This window comes from Macaca mulatta, chromosome 20 (assembly GCF_049350105.2).
Source record: "Macaca mulatta isolate MMU2019108-1 chromosome 20, T2T-MMU8v2.0, whole genome shotgun sequence".
NCBI lineage: Eukaryota > Metazoa > Chordata > Mammalia > Primates > Cercopithecidae > Macaca > Macaca mulatta.
Window position 1 is genome coordinate 30,841,671 of NC_133425.1, and position 18,695 is coordinate 30,860,365.

General features: G+C 33.7%; 1 protein-coding gene and 1 pseudogene across 1 annotated transcript in view; both read left to right on the plus strand.

Moving 5' to 3' along the window:
* Positions 1-10,157, plus strand: part of LOC716072 (uncharacterized) — a 42,668-nt gene extending 32,511 nt beyond the window's left edge. The window contains exon 4 of the mRNA XM_015126042.3: positions 4,986-10,157. Within this exon, the coding sequence (XP_014981528.3) occupies positions 4,986-8,155 (3,170 nt within the window). The 3' untranslated portion in view covers positions 8,156-10,157. The remainder of the gene's footprint in view (positions 1-4,985) is intronic.
* On the plus strand, positions 12,398-12,873 carry MACMULV1R-PS1056 (vomeronasal 1 receptor macMulV1R-ps1056 pseudogene; annotated as a pseudogene).

The window sequence follows — 18,695 nt, forward strand, 5'->3', positions numbered from 1 at the left end:
GACTCATTTTAGCATTTCTTTTTTTAATATGCAGTTTCACTGTGTTGCTAAGTCTGATCTTGAACTCCTGGTCTCAAGTGATCTCACTGCCGTGGTCACCTAAAGCTGTAGAATTACAGGCATGAGCTACTGTGTCTGTCCACCATGTAGCATGTTTTGTAGGACTATGGTAGTAATAATGAACACCCTCACCTTTTATTTTGGAAAGCATTTATTCGTATCCTCTTTTTGAAGTAAAGTAATTTAGAATCAATAATTAGTGCTAAGAATTTTTTTTATTGCATCAAAATTTGGGAAGTTGTTTGACATTTTTATCTCCAAGTAACCTCTATATTACTTTTTCCCTATAGTCTTCTAAGATTCCTTTTGTGAATATATTGATCTACTTGATGGTGTCCAATCAGTTTTACATTCCATTTATAATTTTGTTTGACAGTTGCATTTTTGTATTGTATATTTTAGGGTACGCCACCTCACACCAGTTAATTGTGGTTTGATTAGTTTATAATTGTGTATGACAATATTTAACTCTTTATAATTGAAGACAGTATGGAGGAAAAATCAAATACCTATCAGCCATATGTCTATTGTCAATATAATTATCTCTTTTTTTGCCTGGATAAATGTTATCCCTGTACTTTTTTGTGACTACTATATTTGTTGTGTAGGTTTATTGTGGATGATTATTTAACCCTAAGTGAGTAGTCATAAAACTTTTTCTAATTTCAACACCTATCTGTGAATCTGTATTATTTTTGTTGGGAGCAAATCTTTTTTATTTATTTATTTATTTATTTATTTTGAGATGAACTCTTGCTCTGTCACCAGGCTGGAGTTCAGTGGTGCAATCTTGGTTCATGGTAACCTCTGCCTCCTGGGTTCAAGCAATTCCACTGCCTCAGCCTCCAGAGTAGCTGGAACTACAAGCGTGCACCACCACACCCAGCTAATTCTTTGTATTTTAGTAGAGATGGGGTTTCACCATGTTGGGCAGGATGGTCTTGATCTCCTGACCTCGTCATCCGCCACCTCGGCCTCCCAATGTGCTGGGATTATAGATGTGAGCTGCTGCTCCTAACCGGGAGAAAATGTTAGATTTGAAGATAATTTTAAAACTATCACATACCTGAATCTATTCTAGGTATTGTTCATTTTTACTTGTCAGAAACACATAACAAAATTTATAATACAGTATTATTAAATATTCATTTTGGTCATGTTAATTACATTGACATTATTATGCTACATATTGCTAGAATGTTTTTATCTTGCAAAGCCAAATCTCAATATACATTACACAACATGAATTTTTCTAATTTCTTGGCACTTTTCAAACACCACTCTGTTTTCTGTTTCTGAGAGTGTGGCTACTTTATGTATTTTATACAGTCTCTGTCTCTTTGAGGCTGGCTCATTTCTTTTGCATAATGTCATTAACATTTATCTTTATAGTTACAGTATTTTCTGGTTTTTGAAAACTGAGTGAAATTCCAGTATTTTCAAATTATACCTACTGAATGATTTTGGTGACAGAAATTTGCATTACTTCAAGAATGCCATGTGAAATTCCAAAAGCATTGCATCAAATTTGTCAACTACATTGAGCAGTATGGATATCTTCATAATATTAATTATTTCAGCCTTTCAACAACAGCATGTTAAAGAGTTTGTTGTTTATTTTGTATATATTTGTGAAATTTTCAGTTTTTTTATGGTTTTATACTCTCATTCTATTTTGATGATAGTACTTTTTTTAAATTCAGTTTTAAAAATTTTGTCAGGACTTCTTTTTTGACCTAAGAAGTGGTCTATCAAGGACAATGTTGTATGAGATATTGAGATGAGTGTATCCTGATACTGTTGAGCAGTGTTCTCTATACCTCTGTTAGGAATAATTGTTTTATACTGCCTTCAAGTCCTCTGTTTCTTTACTAATGTGTCTTGTTTCATTTTTATTATAGAATATGGGATATTGAAGTATCCTAATATATGCTCTGTGATTCTTTAGTTTTGTCAATATTTGCTTTATATACTTCGAACCTTAATGTGAGATGTACACACACACAAATGTACATAAAAATTTGTCATAGGTTCCCAGTGAATGAATCTATTATTACTTAATATCTTTCTTTGTAGCTTCGGAGTTTGGAGTTCAAGTGAATTTTATAAAATATGAGAGTTTTTGACTTAAGATATAGCTTGTGTATTATTTTGAGCTGTTCTACCATTTTGTTAATATTTTTATGGACATCTACTTCTATTTGGTGCTCTCAGGTTTTTTTTTGTCATTAAATCTGAAATGACTTGTAGAAAGGCAAGTTGGGTCTTCCTTTTTAAAATATGTTGTATAAATCTCTATTGAAAGTATGTCTCTTGATTGAAAAGTTATATGTGTGTGTGTGTGTGTGTGTATATATGTATAATTAAATAGACTAATGCTATTTTACTCTTTTATTTGATTCTTGTATCTTTGTTTCTCATTTCCTGTCTTTCTGGTCTTTGTGTCTTTTTAATTTCTGTATTAATATGCTTTTACTTTGTTGTTTTCTTTTGTGTATCTATACAGATATTTTCTTTGTGGTACCTTGTGGTTTACATAAAACCTCTGAAAGATACAACAATATACTTTAATCTGGTAAAAAATTAACTTCAGTTGCAAAGAAATATTCCTCCTCATTACATTTGCTCTCACTTGTTATTTATGTTGCTAATTATCTCTCTTTATGTTGTACATTCACTAACAGATGTTTATAAAAATTTCTATGCTTTTGTCTTTAAATTTTTAAACAATAATTTAAAATGTTTTTTGCACCTTTATGATAATGTTATGGAATTCTATTTTTGTGTATGTGCATATCTTTCCCAGAATGATGTGTTCTCGTATAATTAAGTTCTGTTTTCTTGCATCATGTTATTTACAGTGAAAGGAACTCTTTTTATCATCTTTGATATGTAGGTCACATGCAGTGCCAATATACTTTCTCAGAATATGGTTATTTTGGAAGGTTTTTTTCTTTTTATTTGGTAGAACAGTTTTGTTGTTGGTATAATTCTCCCTTGACAGATATTTTTTTCAGGACTTAGACTATAGCACATAGTTCCCTTCTGGCCTGCAAATTTTTTGTTGGCAAATTCACTGTTTATCTCATAAGACTATGCTTGTAAATGACACATCACTTTTCTCTTGTAGCTCCCAAGATTTTCTTTTTGTCTGTGACTTTTGAAATTGTGTTCATATATATGTGTGTTATAAATATCTTTATGCATATCCTAGTTTGTTGAGCCTCTACATTTTTACATTGTTTTTTTCTTCCAGGATATATATATTTTTTTTGACCAAATCTTGCTCTGTCATCTAGGCTGGAGTGTAGTGGCATGATCTCGGCTCGCTGCAACCTGTGCTTCCTGGGTTCAAGCAATTCTCCTGTCTCAGCCTCCCATGTAGCTGGAATTACAGGCGCACACCACCATGTCTAGCTAATTTTTATACTTTTAGTTGAGATGGGGTTTCACTATGTTGGTCAGGCTGGTCTCGAACTCCTGACCTCATGATCTGCCTGCCTCAGCCTCCCAAAGTGCTGAGATTACAGGCGTGAGCCACTGCACCTGGCCTCTTCTAGGATTTTTAGTTATTATTTCTTTTTGTACTTTTTACCTCTACAATTTTTTGATGTTTTAATGTTTTTGTTGCTCCATTTTTTATAGTTGTCTGTTTTCCTATTTCACTCACTATTATTTAATTTGAAATTAATTTATGCATCTTCATTTTTTATGGTTGCTTTCTGAACATTTTATAATTTTTATATGGGGCTATGTTGTAATATTTTGTATGCATTGTATTCTTTGAGATTTGGACATTTTAAAAGAGCTATCTGTCACAGTCTTTATGATGTAGCTTATTTTCTGGCATAGCCTGAAACCAATTGTTTTAGCTAGAGATTCTGGGAATCTCTCAAACATGTTCTTAGAATGTGTCTTGTCTGAAATTTTGTGTTCATTTTTTAGTTAAAGACATTTATTAGTGTTTCTTCTTAATGGCCAGTCGTCATTTTCTACATGTGTTTTCTCTCTGTAGTACGGCAGTCTGTCTACTGCTGTAGCATTTACCTTTGGTCTTAGCAGACTCAAACTGTCATTCTAAAGAATACCACTGTAGTTGTCTGTTCTCATGCTGCTAATAAAGACATACCGAAGACTGGGTAATTTAAAAAGAAAAAAGCTTTAGTGGACTCACTGTTCCATGTAAGTGGGGAGGCCTATCGTGGCAGAAAATAAAGGAAAATCAAAGTGACATCTTGTATGGTAGCAGACAGAGAAAGGGCATGTGCAGAGGAACTCTCCTTTATAAAAACTATCAGATTTTGTGAGACTTGTTAACTATCACAAGAACTGCATAGGAAATACCTGGCCCCATAATTCGATTACCTCCCACCAGGTTTCTCCCACAACTCAAGAGAATTATGGGAGCTGCAATTCAAAATGAGGTTTAAATGGGGACGCAGAACCAAACCATATTAGCCACCACTTCCTTTAGTACTTAATGCCTTGGGAGACAGAAACCAGTGTGTGAAAAGCCAGAAATAGACATGTATGTATCACTATTATTCTGGTTTTTTTTTTTTTCTTTTTTTTTTTTTTAAAAAAAACCAGGTGTTGGCAATTTACTTCTAAAGGCACTATATTATGTTTGGGGAGCAGGAAGAGCTTTGTTGGATAAATGTTACAGGCTTTTCCTTCTATGTGACTCTGCATTGTGCTCACCTAGGATACTGCACACAAGTAACTTATTTATAAATCTTTCACAAATTTATTTTGTTCAGTGTGTTTTTGTTGAATTTACATGTCTATGAAGGAATTTAGAGTCTGTGGTCCTTTTCTATGCCATCTTGCTTATGTAGTTTGTATAATTTTATAGTTTAGATATATAGAGTATACAAATCTTAGTGTAGCAAGTGGAGTAATTTGTTATTTTTTTTTTTTTTCAGTTATGTGTTCTTATTTTGCCCAAGACCTTTGGCCAGAGCAGAACGTAAAAAATTCATTTCAAAAAGTGATACTGAGAAGATATGGAAAATGTGGAGATGAGAATTTACCACTAAGAAAAGACTGTAAAAGTATGGATGATTGTAAAATGCACGAAAGAGTTTATGAGAAACTTAACAAATGTTTGACAGCTACCCAGAGCAAAACATTTCTATGTTATAAATCTCTAAAAGTTGTTTATAAATTTTCAAATTCAAATAGATGTAAGACAATACATCCTAAAAAGAAACCTTTTAAATGTAGCAAATGTGACAAATCATTTTGCATGCTTTTACATCTAATTCAACATAAAATAATTCATACTAGAGTGAGTTCCTACAAATGTGAAGAATGTGGCAAAGTCTTTAACCGGTCCTCATACCTTACTACACATAAGATAATTCATACTGGAGAGAAACCATACAAATGTGAAGAATGTGGCAAGGCTTTTAACCACCCATCAACCTTTAGTAAACATAAGAGAATTCATAGTGGAGATAAACCCTACCAATGTGAAGAATGTGGAAAAGCTTTTAAGCAGTTATCAAACCTTAATAACCATAAGAGAATTCATACTGGAGAGAAACCCTACAAATGTGAAGAATGTGGAAAAGCTTTTAATCACTCCTCAACCCTTAGGAAACATAAGATAATCCATAGTGGAGAAAAACCCTACAAATGTGAAGAATGTGGCAAAGCTTTTAATCGCTTCTCAATCCTTAGGAAACATAAGATAATCCACAGTGGAGAAAAACCCTACAAATGTGAAGAATGTGGCAAGGCTTTTAACCACCCATCAACGTGTCATAAACACAAGATAATTCATAGTGAAGATAAACCCTACAAATGTGAAGAATGTGGAAAAGCTTTTAAGCAGTTATCAAACCTTAATAACCATAAGAGAATTCATACTGGAGAGAAACCCTTCAAATGTGAAGAATGTGGCAAAGCTTTTAACCAGCTATCAACCCTTACTAATCATAAGAGAATTCATACTGAAGAGAAACCCTACAAATGTGAAGAATGTGGGAAAGCTTTTAAGCAGTCATCAACCCTTACCAAACATAAGAGAATTCATAGTGGAGAGAAACCCTTCAAATGTGAAGAATGTGGCAAAGGCCTTTGTGACTCCTCATCCCTTACTATATATAAGAGAATTCATAGTGCAGGAAAATCCTACAAATGTGAAGAATGTGGCAAAGGCTTTTGCAACTCCTCATCCCTTACTACACATGAGGGAATTCATAGTGGGGAAAAACCCTACAAATGTGAAGAATGTGGCAAAACTTTTAACCACCCATCAACTCTTAGTAAACATAAGAGAATTCATAGTGGAGATAAACCTTACAAATATGGAAAAGCTTTTAAGCAGTTGTCAAACCTTAATAACCATAAGGGAATTCATACTGGAGAGAAACCCTTCAAATGTGAAGAATGTGGCAAAGCTTTTAAGCAGCTGTTAACCCTCACTAAACATAAGATAATTCATACTGGAGAGAAACCCTACAAATGTGAAGCATGTGGGAAAGCTTTTAAGCAGTCATCAACCCTTACCAAACATAGGAGGATTCATAGTGGAGAGAAACCCTTCAAACGTGAAGAATGTGACAAAGCTTTTAACCAGTTTTCAAACCTAACCACACATAAGAGAATTCATAATGGAGCAAAGTCCTTCAAATGTGAAGAATGTTGCAAAGCTTTTAACCAGTTTTATAAACTTACTGTACATAAGAGAATTCATACTGGAGAGAAACCCTACAAATGTGAAGAATGTGGAAAAGCTTTTAATCACTCCTCAATCCTTGGGAAACATAAGATAATCCATAGTGGGGAAAAACCCTACAAATGTGAAGAGTGTGGCAAAGCTTTTAATCGCTCATCAATCCTTAGGAAACATAAGGTAATCCACAGTGGAGAAAAACCCTACAAATGTGAAGAATGTGGCAAGGCTTTTAATCACCCATCAACCCTTAGTAAACATAAGAGAATTCATAGTGGAGATAAACCCTACAAATGTGAAGAATGTGGAAAAGCTTTCAAGCAGTTATCAAACCTTAATAGCCATAAGAGAATTCATACTGGAGAGAAGCCCTTCAAATGTGAAACATGTGGCAAAGCTTTTACCCAGCTATCAACCCTTAGGAAACATAAGATAATCCATAGTGGAGAAAAACCCTACAAATGTGAAGAATGTGGGAAAGCTTTTAAGCAGTCATCAACCCTTATCAAACATAAGAGAATTCATAGTGGAGAGAAACCGTTCAAATGTGAAGAATGTGGCAAAGGCTTTTGTGATTCCTCATCTCTTATGACACATAAGAGAATTCATAGTGGAGAGAAACCCTTCAAATGTGAAGAATGTGGCAAAGGCCTTTGTGACTCCTCATCTCTTGCGACACACAAGAGAATTCATAGTGGAGAGAAACCCTTCAAATGTGAAGAATGTGGCAAAGGTTTTTGTGACTCCTCATCCCTTACGACACATAAGAGAGTTCATAGTGGAGAAAAACCCTACAAATGTGAAGAATGTGGCAAAGGTTTTTGCAAGTCCTCATCCCTTACTACACATAAGGGAATTCATAGTGGGGAAAAACCCTACAAATGTGAAGAATGTGGCAAAGCTTTTAACCACCTATCAACCCTTACTAGACATAAGATAATTCATAGTGGGGAGAAACCCTACAAATGTGGAGAATGTGAGAAAGCTTTTAACCACCCGTCAACCCTTAGTAAACATAAGAGAATTCATAGTGGAGATAAACCCTACAAATGTGAAGAATGTGGAAAAGGTTTTAAGCAGTTGTCAAACCTTAGTAACCATAAGAGGATTCATACTGGAGAGAAACCCTTCAAATGTGAAGAATGTGGCAAAGCTTTTAACCAGCTAGCAACCCTTACTAAACATAAGAGAATTCATACTGAAGAGAAACCCTACAAATGTGAAGAATGTGGGAATGCTTTTAAGCAGTCATCAACCCTTACCAAACATAAGAGAATTCATAGTGGAGAGAAACCCTTCAGAAGTGAAGAATGTGGCAATGGCTTTTGTGACTCCTCATCTCTTGCGACACACAAGAGAATTCATAGTGGAGAGAAACCCTTGAAATGTGAAGAATGGCAAAAGCTTTTGTGACTCCTCATCCCTTACTACACATAAGAGAATTCATAGTGGATAAAAACCTTTCAAATGTGAAGAATATGGCAAAGCTTTTAACCACCCATCAACCCTTACTAAACATAACTCATAGTGGAGATACACCCTTCGAATGTGAAGAATGTGGCAAAGCTTTCAACCAGCCATCAAACTTTAGTATACATAAGAGCCTTCATACTGTAGAGAAGGCTTACAAATGTGAAGAATGTGGAAAATCTTATTAACTGTTTCTCAAACCTTACTAGACATAAGATAATTCATACTGGAGAGCAACCCTACATATGGGAAGAATGTGGCAAAGCCTTTAACTGGTCCTCAATCCTTATTACACATAAGGCAATTCATACTGCAGAGAAACCCTACAAATGTGAACAGTAAGGAAAGGCTTTGGTGTACTCTTAGCCTTTACTTAAGAATTCATGCTAAAGAGAAACTCTATACAAATCTGAAGAATGTGGCAAAGGCTTTTGTGAATCCTCAGCCAGCCCTTGATAAACATAAAATAACTCATACTGAAGCATGTAGGAAAGCTTTTTACCGGTACTCAACTCTTACTACCATAAGCAACTTCACACTGAAGAGAAATCCTACACTTGTGATGAATGTGGAAAAGTTTTTAACTGGTCCTTAAACCTTACAAAACATGAGATAATGCATAGTGAATGGAAACTCTACTAATGGTAGTGTGGCAAAGCCTTTAATGTATTATTAACCTTTACTAAACATAAGGTAATTCATACTGGAGAGAATTCCAACAAATATGAAAAATGTGATGAAGATTTTAACAGGTTCTCAACACTTACTACACACAGTTCATACTGGAGAGAAACCCTACTAGCACGAATAATGTGGCAAAGCCTTTTACGAGTCCTCAGTTCATAGCAGACATAAAATAATTTATATTGGAGAAAAACTCTATGAACCCAAAAGATGGGACAATGCTTTTAACAACACATCAAACTTTTTTTTTTTTTTTTTTTTTTTTTGATGGAGTCTCACTCTGTCACCCAGGCTGGAGTGCAGTAGCATGTTCTCAGCTCACTGCAAGCTCCGCCTCCCGAGTTCATGCCATTCTCCTGCCTCAGCCTCACGAGTAGCTGGGGCTACAGGCGCCTGCCACCATGCCCGGCTAATTTTTTGCATTTTTTAGAGATGGGGTTTCACCATGTTAGCCAGGATGGTCTCTATCTCCTGACCTCATAATCCACCTGCCTTGGCTTCCCAAAGTCCTGAGATTGCAAGCATGAGCCACTGTACCCAGCCCACCTCAAACTTTTGGAAATATGTTCCCAGACCCCAGAAATGTGAAGAATATGTCAAAGACTTTAAATGGTTGTCAGTCTTGATTGTAGGTAAGATACTTAATACTGTAGAAAACTACATATGTGAAGAATGTAACAAAACTTTTAGTGCTCACATTTTATTGCACAAGAAAGCATTTATACTTGAGAAAAAACTGTAGAATTATAAAGAATGTGGAAAAGCCATTGATATCTACTCATATCTTAACATCTAAGAACTCAATAAAAGCATTGTAAGTGTAATTACTGGCAAAATATCTTTCAGAAAATATAAACCGTTAAAGTGAAGAAGAGTATTCATTCTGAAGACAACCATTACAAATGTACAGGGGGTTGTAGTATGATTACTTGTGTCATAGACATTATTGTACAGATTTTGTATTAGAGGAAAACCCTGAAACAGTTTCTCAAACCTTGTTCAACATAAGGGAATTTATATTGGAGAAAAACCTAATAAATGTAATGATTTTGAATGAAGAATTGTTAAAAAATGACAGCGAAGAAAACACCAGAGTTGATAGTAAAATATATTTTCACAGATAGATGCAGTAAATATGAAAAAGACATTTACTTCAAAATTAGGTGTATGTCAACATCAGATATTTCACAGTTGAAATTTCAGCTAAGGCACTGACCCTCCAAACATTACACTAAATCAGAGTGTTGAGTGTAGAAAATTACCCAAAACTAAAGATGTTAGGTAAATTATTTGTAAATAACTTTAAGAAAACAGGAGAGTTACAATTGCATTCAAAGTATACTATTTTCAATGAAAAAACTTAGTTTTTTGGGGGGGGGGAAATTAGTAATGATACAATTCATCTCACAAATTACTTCATGCTGTATCTTTTATTTTAGTGGTCATAATAAAAATCATAGAAAAATATAAATAATATCCATACATTTCTAAGTCCTGAATAAGTATTTTTAAAAATTTGTTTTTATTTGAACATGTGAACTCTGCCCACAAACACATACAGACTTTGAGTGCTGATTCACATAAAGTTAAATACACACGTTAGTCTAATGATATGCCTTAATTGTAATAGAATCATAGAGTGTGTTTGTGTGTGTATGAGTTTTACCTATTTTCAGAAAAAAAGCAATATTAGAACAAAACAAATTAGTAAGGTGTCTAACTCACTAAACTAAAAACCTCAAGAAAGCTGAATGCAAATCTGTTTAATTCATTACTGTACACACTATTTTTCCTGTTACTTATAATTTGTTTTTTGTTTTGTAGTATAAGATGTTATTAATTGTGAGCTGGTTAGTAATTTTCATAAAATTTTGTAGGGCACATGAAGTAATTTTTAGATGTAATTTCATAATTAGTATACTTATACTTTTTTAGTTAGAGCATTGTGTTCAATTGGAGAACCTTCTGTAAGCTTTCTATTTAGTTGTTCCTTTTACATTTTAAAATTGACATAAGTAAATTTATTGGCTTATGACGTAAGTCAGTTTATTCAGATAACTACTTGGGAGGCTTCATGAGTCATGAGAATTTTGGGTTTGTCTTTTTTTGTTTTTTCTGTCTGCTGGTGTTTTTTTTTTGTTTTTGTTTTTTTTTTTTTGTTTTTTTTTTGAGACGGTGTCTCACTCTGTCCCCCAGGCTGGAGTGCAGTGGGATGATCTTGGCTCACTGCAACCTTCACCTCTCAAGTTCAAGTTCCCCTGTCTCAGCCTTCCCAGTAGCTGCGATTACATGTGCCTGCCATGACACCTGCCTGATTTTTCTGCGTTTAGTTTCATCATGTTGGCCAGGCTTGTCTTGAACTCCTGGCCTCAGGTGATCTGACAGTCTCGGCCTCCCAAAGTGCTGGGATTACAGGTGTGAGCCACCACACCTGGCAAAGATGTTTTGATATATTAATGTAGCAAACAAAAATGACAGTGCTTATGTAACAGATGCTCTGTAATTTCTGCTGGAGTTAGTTTGCAAGTTCAAGTCAGAGATGGAAAATATCAATGGTGAAGAAATAACATTGATTCTTCATGTGGACAGAATGTTTTTTTCCTGGCTGCACAGCTGACACTTGATTGATTTGAAGATGACTTCTGCTTTTATTTTCTGATTATCTTCAGTTTTTTCGTCTTAGGTGTATTCCAACTATGTATGCATCACAGACCTTCTTTTTCTGTGTTATGGCTACAGTGTTCTCACTTTCATTTTTATGCCATGTCATTTCACATGGTACATTGTAGATTTTGATGAGAAAGTTGTTTTTTGTTTTGTTTTGTTTTTTGAGATGGAGTTTCACTCTTGTTGCCCAGGCTGGAGTGCAGTGGTGATCTCGGGTCACCACAACCTCTGCCTCTTGGGTTTAAGTGATTCTCCTGCCTCAGCCTCTGGAGGAGCTGGGATTACAGGCATGTACCAACACACCCGGCTAATTTTGTATGTTTAGTAGAGATGGGGTTTTTCCATGTTGGTCAGGCTGGTCTCAAACTCCCAGCTGCAGGTTATCTGCCCCTTGGCCTTCCAAAGTGCTGAGATTACAGGCGTGAGCCACTGCTCACGGCCTGAAAGTTGGTATTTTTAATGTACTAAAAGTTGGTTTTAACTGGAGAGTTTGCATATCAGTATAACTTTGACATCAGGTAAAGGCATACATTATCCACAGGGGAGAGAATTAAATCATTTAACATTGTTTTTCTTTGTTTGTAGAAGAAAAATTTTAAAAGATTCTTATACAGAGTGTGCCAAATATAAAATATATCTTCGAAATTAAATTTTTAACAGTTAATGGTAAGGAATTTTTAATGTTTTGTGATATAGCACAACTTATGTTTCCATGCAGAATTTTCTGTATTTAAGCATGAATGTTAAAATTTGCAAAATAATAAAATTACCTCTGTAGATTTTAAATTTGAATAATTTTTGATATTGATATTACAGTTTGAAGGAATTTCTCACTTCTTTTGTATAATCTTTTCATTGAGTGACGTTTAGCATACAGTTTTTATACTTAGTCACCTAACTGTAGCTAACTCCTTGGCTATTTTCTCTGGAAAACGTGAAGATTATGCCAGTTTTTGAATTAAAAGATTTTCTGTTATTTTGCTCGCAAACTTATTTACTGTGTTCACAGAGTGGCCAGTCATAGGACCACCAGCAATGCCTGCACTTTTACTATCTTTAATTCCATTAGCATCATCACCAGAAACTCCAGGTGTCCCAAACTTAAAGTAAAAGCCCTAAAATACACTGGCTTCTCCCAGGCACTGTGCTGTGTCCAGAACATGATGTTAACTATCAGAGTTTCTATGGTTATAATTGACAAATGACAAAACAGCACAAAACTATATATTGTTAGTACTATTCAGGCAAGTTTATGACAAATAGAGACCATATTTGAACTATTGTTAACTTTCTATAAAGTTTTAAAAATATTATTTTAACTTGATAGAGGAAAAGGGTATTCTTTAAAATATGATATTTTGAAGTATATATACATTGTCAAATGCTTAGTTGTATGTAATAAATGCATTAACTCACAGAATCAACATTTTTGCGGTGGGACCACATGGCATTGTCTTAGTATTTTTCAAAAATACAAATACATTATTGTGCACTATAGTCACCATGCTGTACAATAAATCTCTTATTCTTCCTATGCAACTATAGTTATGTATTCTTGGATAGACATTTTTCCAACCCCCCTTTTCTTCTAAATACCTTGGCACCTGGTAGTCACTATTTTACTCTGTACTTCAGTGAGATTAAGTTTTTTAGAATCCATGTGTAAGTGGAATCATAAGATACTAGTCTTTCTGTGACTAGCTTAATTCAACTAATCTCTTCCAGATTAATCCATGTCATCTAAAATAATAGAATTTTTTAAAAGGTAAATAATCCATTTTGTATATATACCATATTGTATTCATTTATGTATTAGATGTTGAACAGTTAATTCTATATTTGGGCTATTGTGAAGAGTGCTGCAAACAACATAGAAGTGCAAGTATTTGTTCATTCTTATTTTATGGTGAATATATATCTAAAAGTGCAATTACTGTATTATATGGTAGATTGATTTTAAATTTTTTTCAGAAATCTCTCGTTTTTTTTTTTTAATGGCGGTCCTCATTTATGTTCAAACCAATAGTGTGCAGGCATTTTCTTTACATCTTTACCAACGCTCTTTTTCATTTGGTAAGAATTTTTGTAACAGGAGTGATTTGATAGCTCATAGGTATTTTTTGTTGCCTTCCTCTGACAATAATTGACATTGAGCATTTTTTAATATATCTCTTGGCCATGTCTTTTCTTGAAAAATATTTAAGATTTTTGCTCATAGTTATTTGTTTTTTGTTGTGTAGTCATTTGAGTTTCTTGCATATTTTATATATTATCCCCTTGTCATTCAATAATTTGCAAATACTTTCTCCCATTGTTTAGTTGTCTTGTAATGTTGATTATGTTAGATTGTGTACAGCAGGTTTTTAATTTGAAATAATCTGACTCTTCCATTTTTTCTTTTATTCTCTGGGATTTTGAGGTTAAATTTAAAATGTCATTGCCCAGACCAATGTTGTGAGTCTTTTAGTCTGTATGTTTATAGTAGTTTAGAGTTTCCAATCTTACATTTAAGTAACTAATTTATTTTGAATTCTGAGATGAGGATCTCATTTTATCACTTTGAAAGTGGATATAAAGTTTCCTCAACACCATTTATTGAAGATACTGCCTTTTCCCTAAGAAACTGTCACCTTTTTAAGTATGTTACTGGTATTTTGATAGAGGTTGCATTATATCTGTAGATCATTATGTGTAATAGAGATAGTTAACAATATTAATGCCAATTCATGAATGAGTAATATTTTCCATTTTTGTGTTATTTAATGTTTTTAGAGTATAATGTGAAGTGTTTCACCTTTTTGGTTGAGTTTATTTCAAAGTGCAGTTACTACAGTTATTGTGGATAAGATTGTTTTTAAATTTCATTTTGATATAGTTGTTAGGGTATAGAAGTCCTACTGACTTTAGGATGTTGCTTTTGTGTTCTGCCAGTTTAATGAATTTGTTTAATAGTTCTGATAGTTTTTAGTAAAGTGTTCAACTTTTCTATACATACGATTATGTCATCTTTGAACAGGATAATTTAAATTCTTTTATTCAATCTGAATTCGTTTGATTTTATTCTCTAATTTCTCTATCTTGGACATTTTGTACCATGTTTAGTAGGACTGAAGAAAGTGGACATCCTTGTTCTAGCTCATAGAGTGAAAGCTTATAACTTTTCCTGTTTAGTATGTTCTTAGTTTTTTTTTTTTTTTTTTTTTTTTTTGCTATACATGAGATTTATTGGCTTGAGATGATTTTTCCTATACCTAATTTTTTCAGAGATTTATCATAAAGGGATGTTAAATTATGTCAAACTATTCTACATCTATTTAAATTTTAGAGTTGTGAAATCATAACTAATCCTACATAAATAAAAAAAAGTTTTAAAGACTATTTTGAACATCACTGTGCATGCAAATTACAAAATTTGTAGAAAATAAATAATTTTCTGAGTACCCACAACTTCCTAAGATTGAACCAGAAGAAACAGAAGTCTTGAACAGAGCAAAAATGTATAAAATGTATAATGAGATTGAATAAGTAATACAAAACATACCAATCACAAAAAGCCCTGGATGACTGGGTGCAGTGGCCCATGCCTGTAATCCCAACACTCTGGGAGGCCATGGCAGGTGGATCACCTGAGGTCGGGAGTTCAAGACCAGCCTGAAAAACATGGAGAAACCCTGTATCTACTAAAAATACAAAAATTAGGCAGGCGTGGTGGCACATACCTGTAATCCCAACTACTTGGGAGGCTGAGGCAGGAGAATTGGCTCAACCTGGGTGGTGGAGGTTGTGGTCAGCTGAGATCATGCCATTGCACTCCAGCCTGGGCAACAAGAGTGAAACTCTCAGAATAATAATATAATAATAATAATAATGAATAATAATAATAAGCCCTGGATCAGATGAATTCACAGCCAAATCCTACTACATATACAAAGATGAGCTGGTACTATACTGAATGTATTCCAAGAAAATCAAGGTGAGATTCCACCCTAACTCATGTGAAATCGGTATTGTCTTGATACTAGAATCTAGTGAAGACACAACAATAACAAAAGAAAAACACAGGCCAATGTTCCTATGAACATTAAAACAAATTCTCCCTGAAATACCAGCAGGCTGAATTCATGAGTAAATATTTTGCCACAATCGTGTGAGTTTTATTCTGTATTCAAGAATGTTCCATTATATGCAAGTCAATAAGTGCAATTTACCTTGTAAAAATAATAGCAAAAAGTTATTAACTAAATAGATGCAGAAAAAGCACTCAAGAAAATCCAATATTTATGGGGCAATGACAAAATATACCTCAAAATAGTAAGAGCCATCTATTACAAATTCTCAACCAACATCAAGCCAATGTGGATGCATTCTTCTTATGAATAGAAGTAAGACCAGAATATCTACTGTAAATATTCCTGTCAACATAGTTCTGAAAGTCCTAGCCAGAGCAGTCTAACAAAAGGCATTTATATAACAATAAAGTCAAATTATTTTCACTGATGACATAATTTTCTACCTAGATTTCACAAAAAGACTTCTAAGCCTAAAAATGACTTCAGCAAAGTCTCAGAATATAAAATCAATATAGACAAATGAGTAGCATTTCACACACCAATAACTTTGAAGCTGAGAACAAAATTTAAAACATGGTTCTGTTTACAATAGACACAAAAAATAATACCTAGAACTACGTTAAATCAAGGAAGTAATATCTCTACAAGGAGAACCACAAAATACTGCTGAAAGAAATTAGAGACAACACAAATATTAACGGAAAAGCATTCCATGCTCATTGAATTGAATAGTCAATATAATTCAAATGTTTGGGCTGACTAAAGCAACCTGCAGATTAAGTGTTATTTCTATCACGCTATCAATGCCATTTTTATAGAAAAAAATACTATTCTAAAATTTATATGGAAGAATAAAAATGCCCAAATAGCCAAGGCAACTTTACACAAAAAGAACCTGGAGGCCCCACATTACCTGAGTTCAAACTGTACTACAAACTACAGTTACCATTATAACATGGTTCTGTTGCAATAATATACATATAGACCCCTGGAACAGAAGAGAGAGCCCTGAAATAAAGGTAGACTTCTACAACCAACTTATTTTTGACAAAGTCAATAGAAATAGATGAATGGGAATTAACTCACTGTTCAATAAATGGTACCAAGAAAATTGGTTAGTCATGTGCAGAAGAAGAAAACTGGACCCCTACCTCTTACCATATAAAAAACATGAATAAAGATAGATTAGTAACTGTGAGACTTCAAGCTATAGAAATCCTAGATGAACACCTAGAAATTATTCTAGATACTGGCTCCTAAATAAAATTTATGACTAACATTTTAAAAGTGAATGCAACACAAAAATAAAAAATTCCATCTAATTAAAGAGCTTCTACATAGCAAAAGAAACCATTAGCCAAGTAAACAGACAACCTGCATTATGGAATTAAATATTTGTAAACTGCATATAAAAAGGATTAATATACAGAATTTATGAGAAATTTAATAAGCAAAAAAGGAGACAAATAGGCACTTCTCAAAGGAAGACCTAAGAGCTGGCAATAAACATGCAAAAAGTTGCTCAATATTCATAATCATCAGAGTCACGTACATCAAAATGACAGTGTGGTGCCATTTTACACCAGTTAAAATTGCTAGTATTAAAAAGTGAAAAAACAGATGTTGTAGTTTTGAAGAAAAGGAAATTTTTATACACTTGGTGAGAATGCAAATTAATTCAGCTCCTGTGGAAAGCAGTTTGGAGATTTCTCAAAGAACTAAAAATAAAATTGCTTTTTGACCCATCAACCTTATCAGTGGGTATATAGCCAAAGGAGAATAAATTATTTTGCCAAGAAGATACTAATCACTTGTTTATTGAAGCACTATTTACAAAAACAAAGACATATAATTAAACGAGGTACTTAGGAATCTTAGATTGGATAAGAAAGATACTAAACAATCACTTGTTTATTGAAGCACTATTTACAAAAACAAAGACATATAATTAAACGAGGTACTTAGGAATCTTAGATTGGATAAGAATAATGAGGTACTTATACACCGTGCAATACTATACAGCCACAGAAAATAATAAATAATTTTTTTGCGCAGCAACATGTATATAGCAGAAGGCCATATTCTAAGCTAATTAACACAAATCAGAAAAACAAATACCACATGTTTTTACTTATATGTGGGAGCTAAACATTGGGTGCACATGGAAAAAGATGGAAACAGTAAACACTGGGAATTTTAAAAAGAAAGAAGGGAGACAAGTATTGAGAAACTATCGGATCTGATGTATGCTGCTTGGGAAATGGGATTATTAAGTGCCCAAGCCTCAACATCATGCAATTTACCAATGTTACAAATCTGCATATGTACCTTCTGAATTTAAAATAAAAATAATTAAATCCTTTGTGGTATAATGACATGTTAGATTTCTCCAATTCTGGGTTAACAGTTGTAATTAGTGGTGAAAGAATTATTTACTCCTTAAGGCATAGGAATGAATGTTTGTTTACCAGGACTCTTTGCATTCTATAAGCTGCTATCTCTGAAAACTCTTGACCTATAGCCCGAGAAGTGTTTTTATCCCTAAATATGCAGCTAAAACAAATGACTCTACATCTTTATCATTTATTATCTGTACAGTAGACTATAGAGTTAATTTGTAACTCTACTCTTGGGGTAAAATGGTATGTTTAATCCCTTTTTTTCCAGAATGAACCATTTTTGAAAATGTGAGGCTGTGAAAATCCTGCTAAATTGCTGAATTAGGAAAAGGAAATATTTTTAAAAAACGCATAAAAGTCTTACTGCCATGGCTTAATAATGATGAAACAGACAGTGTGGGTTATTCGAGACCTACATTGCTGCAAATGCTCATTCCATCACAATCATTCTGGTAAAAAAAGGAACAATGGGTTAAGAAGGTTTAGAATACTTTTCTGATTCAATTGCAGTGTTAGATTTCTGTTTTTATTTGCTATATAGAAGTCTGTACTTCAACAAAAGATGCCATGAATTTCAAGTTAATATGCTTACACATATATTCTCTGTAGAAGGGTACTAATGTGTTTGAATCGAAGTGCAGCATTTGTGGCCAGGCACAATGG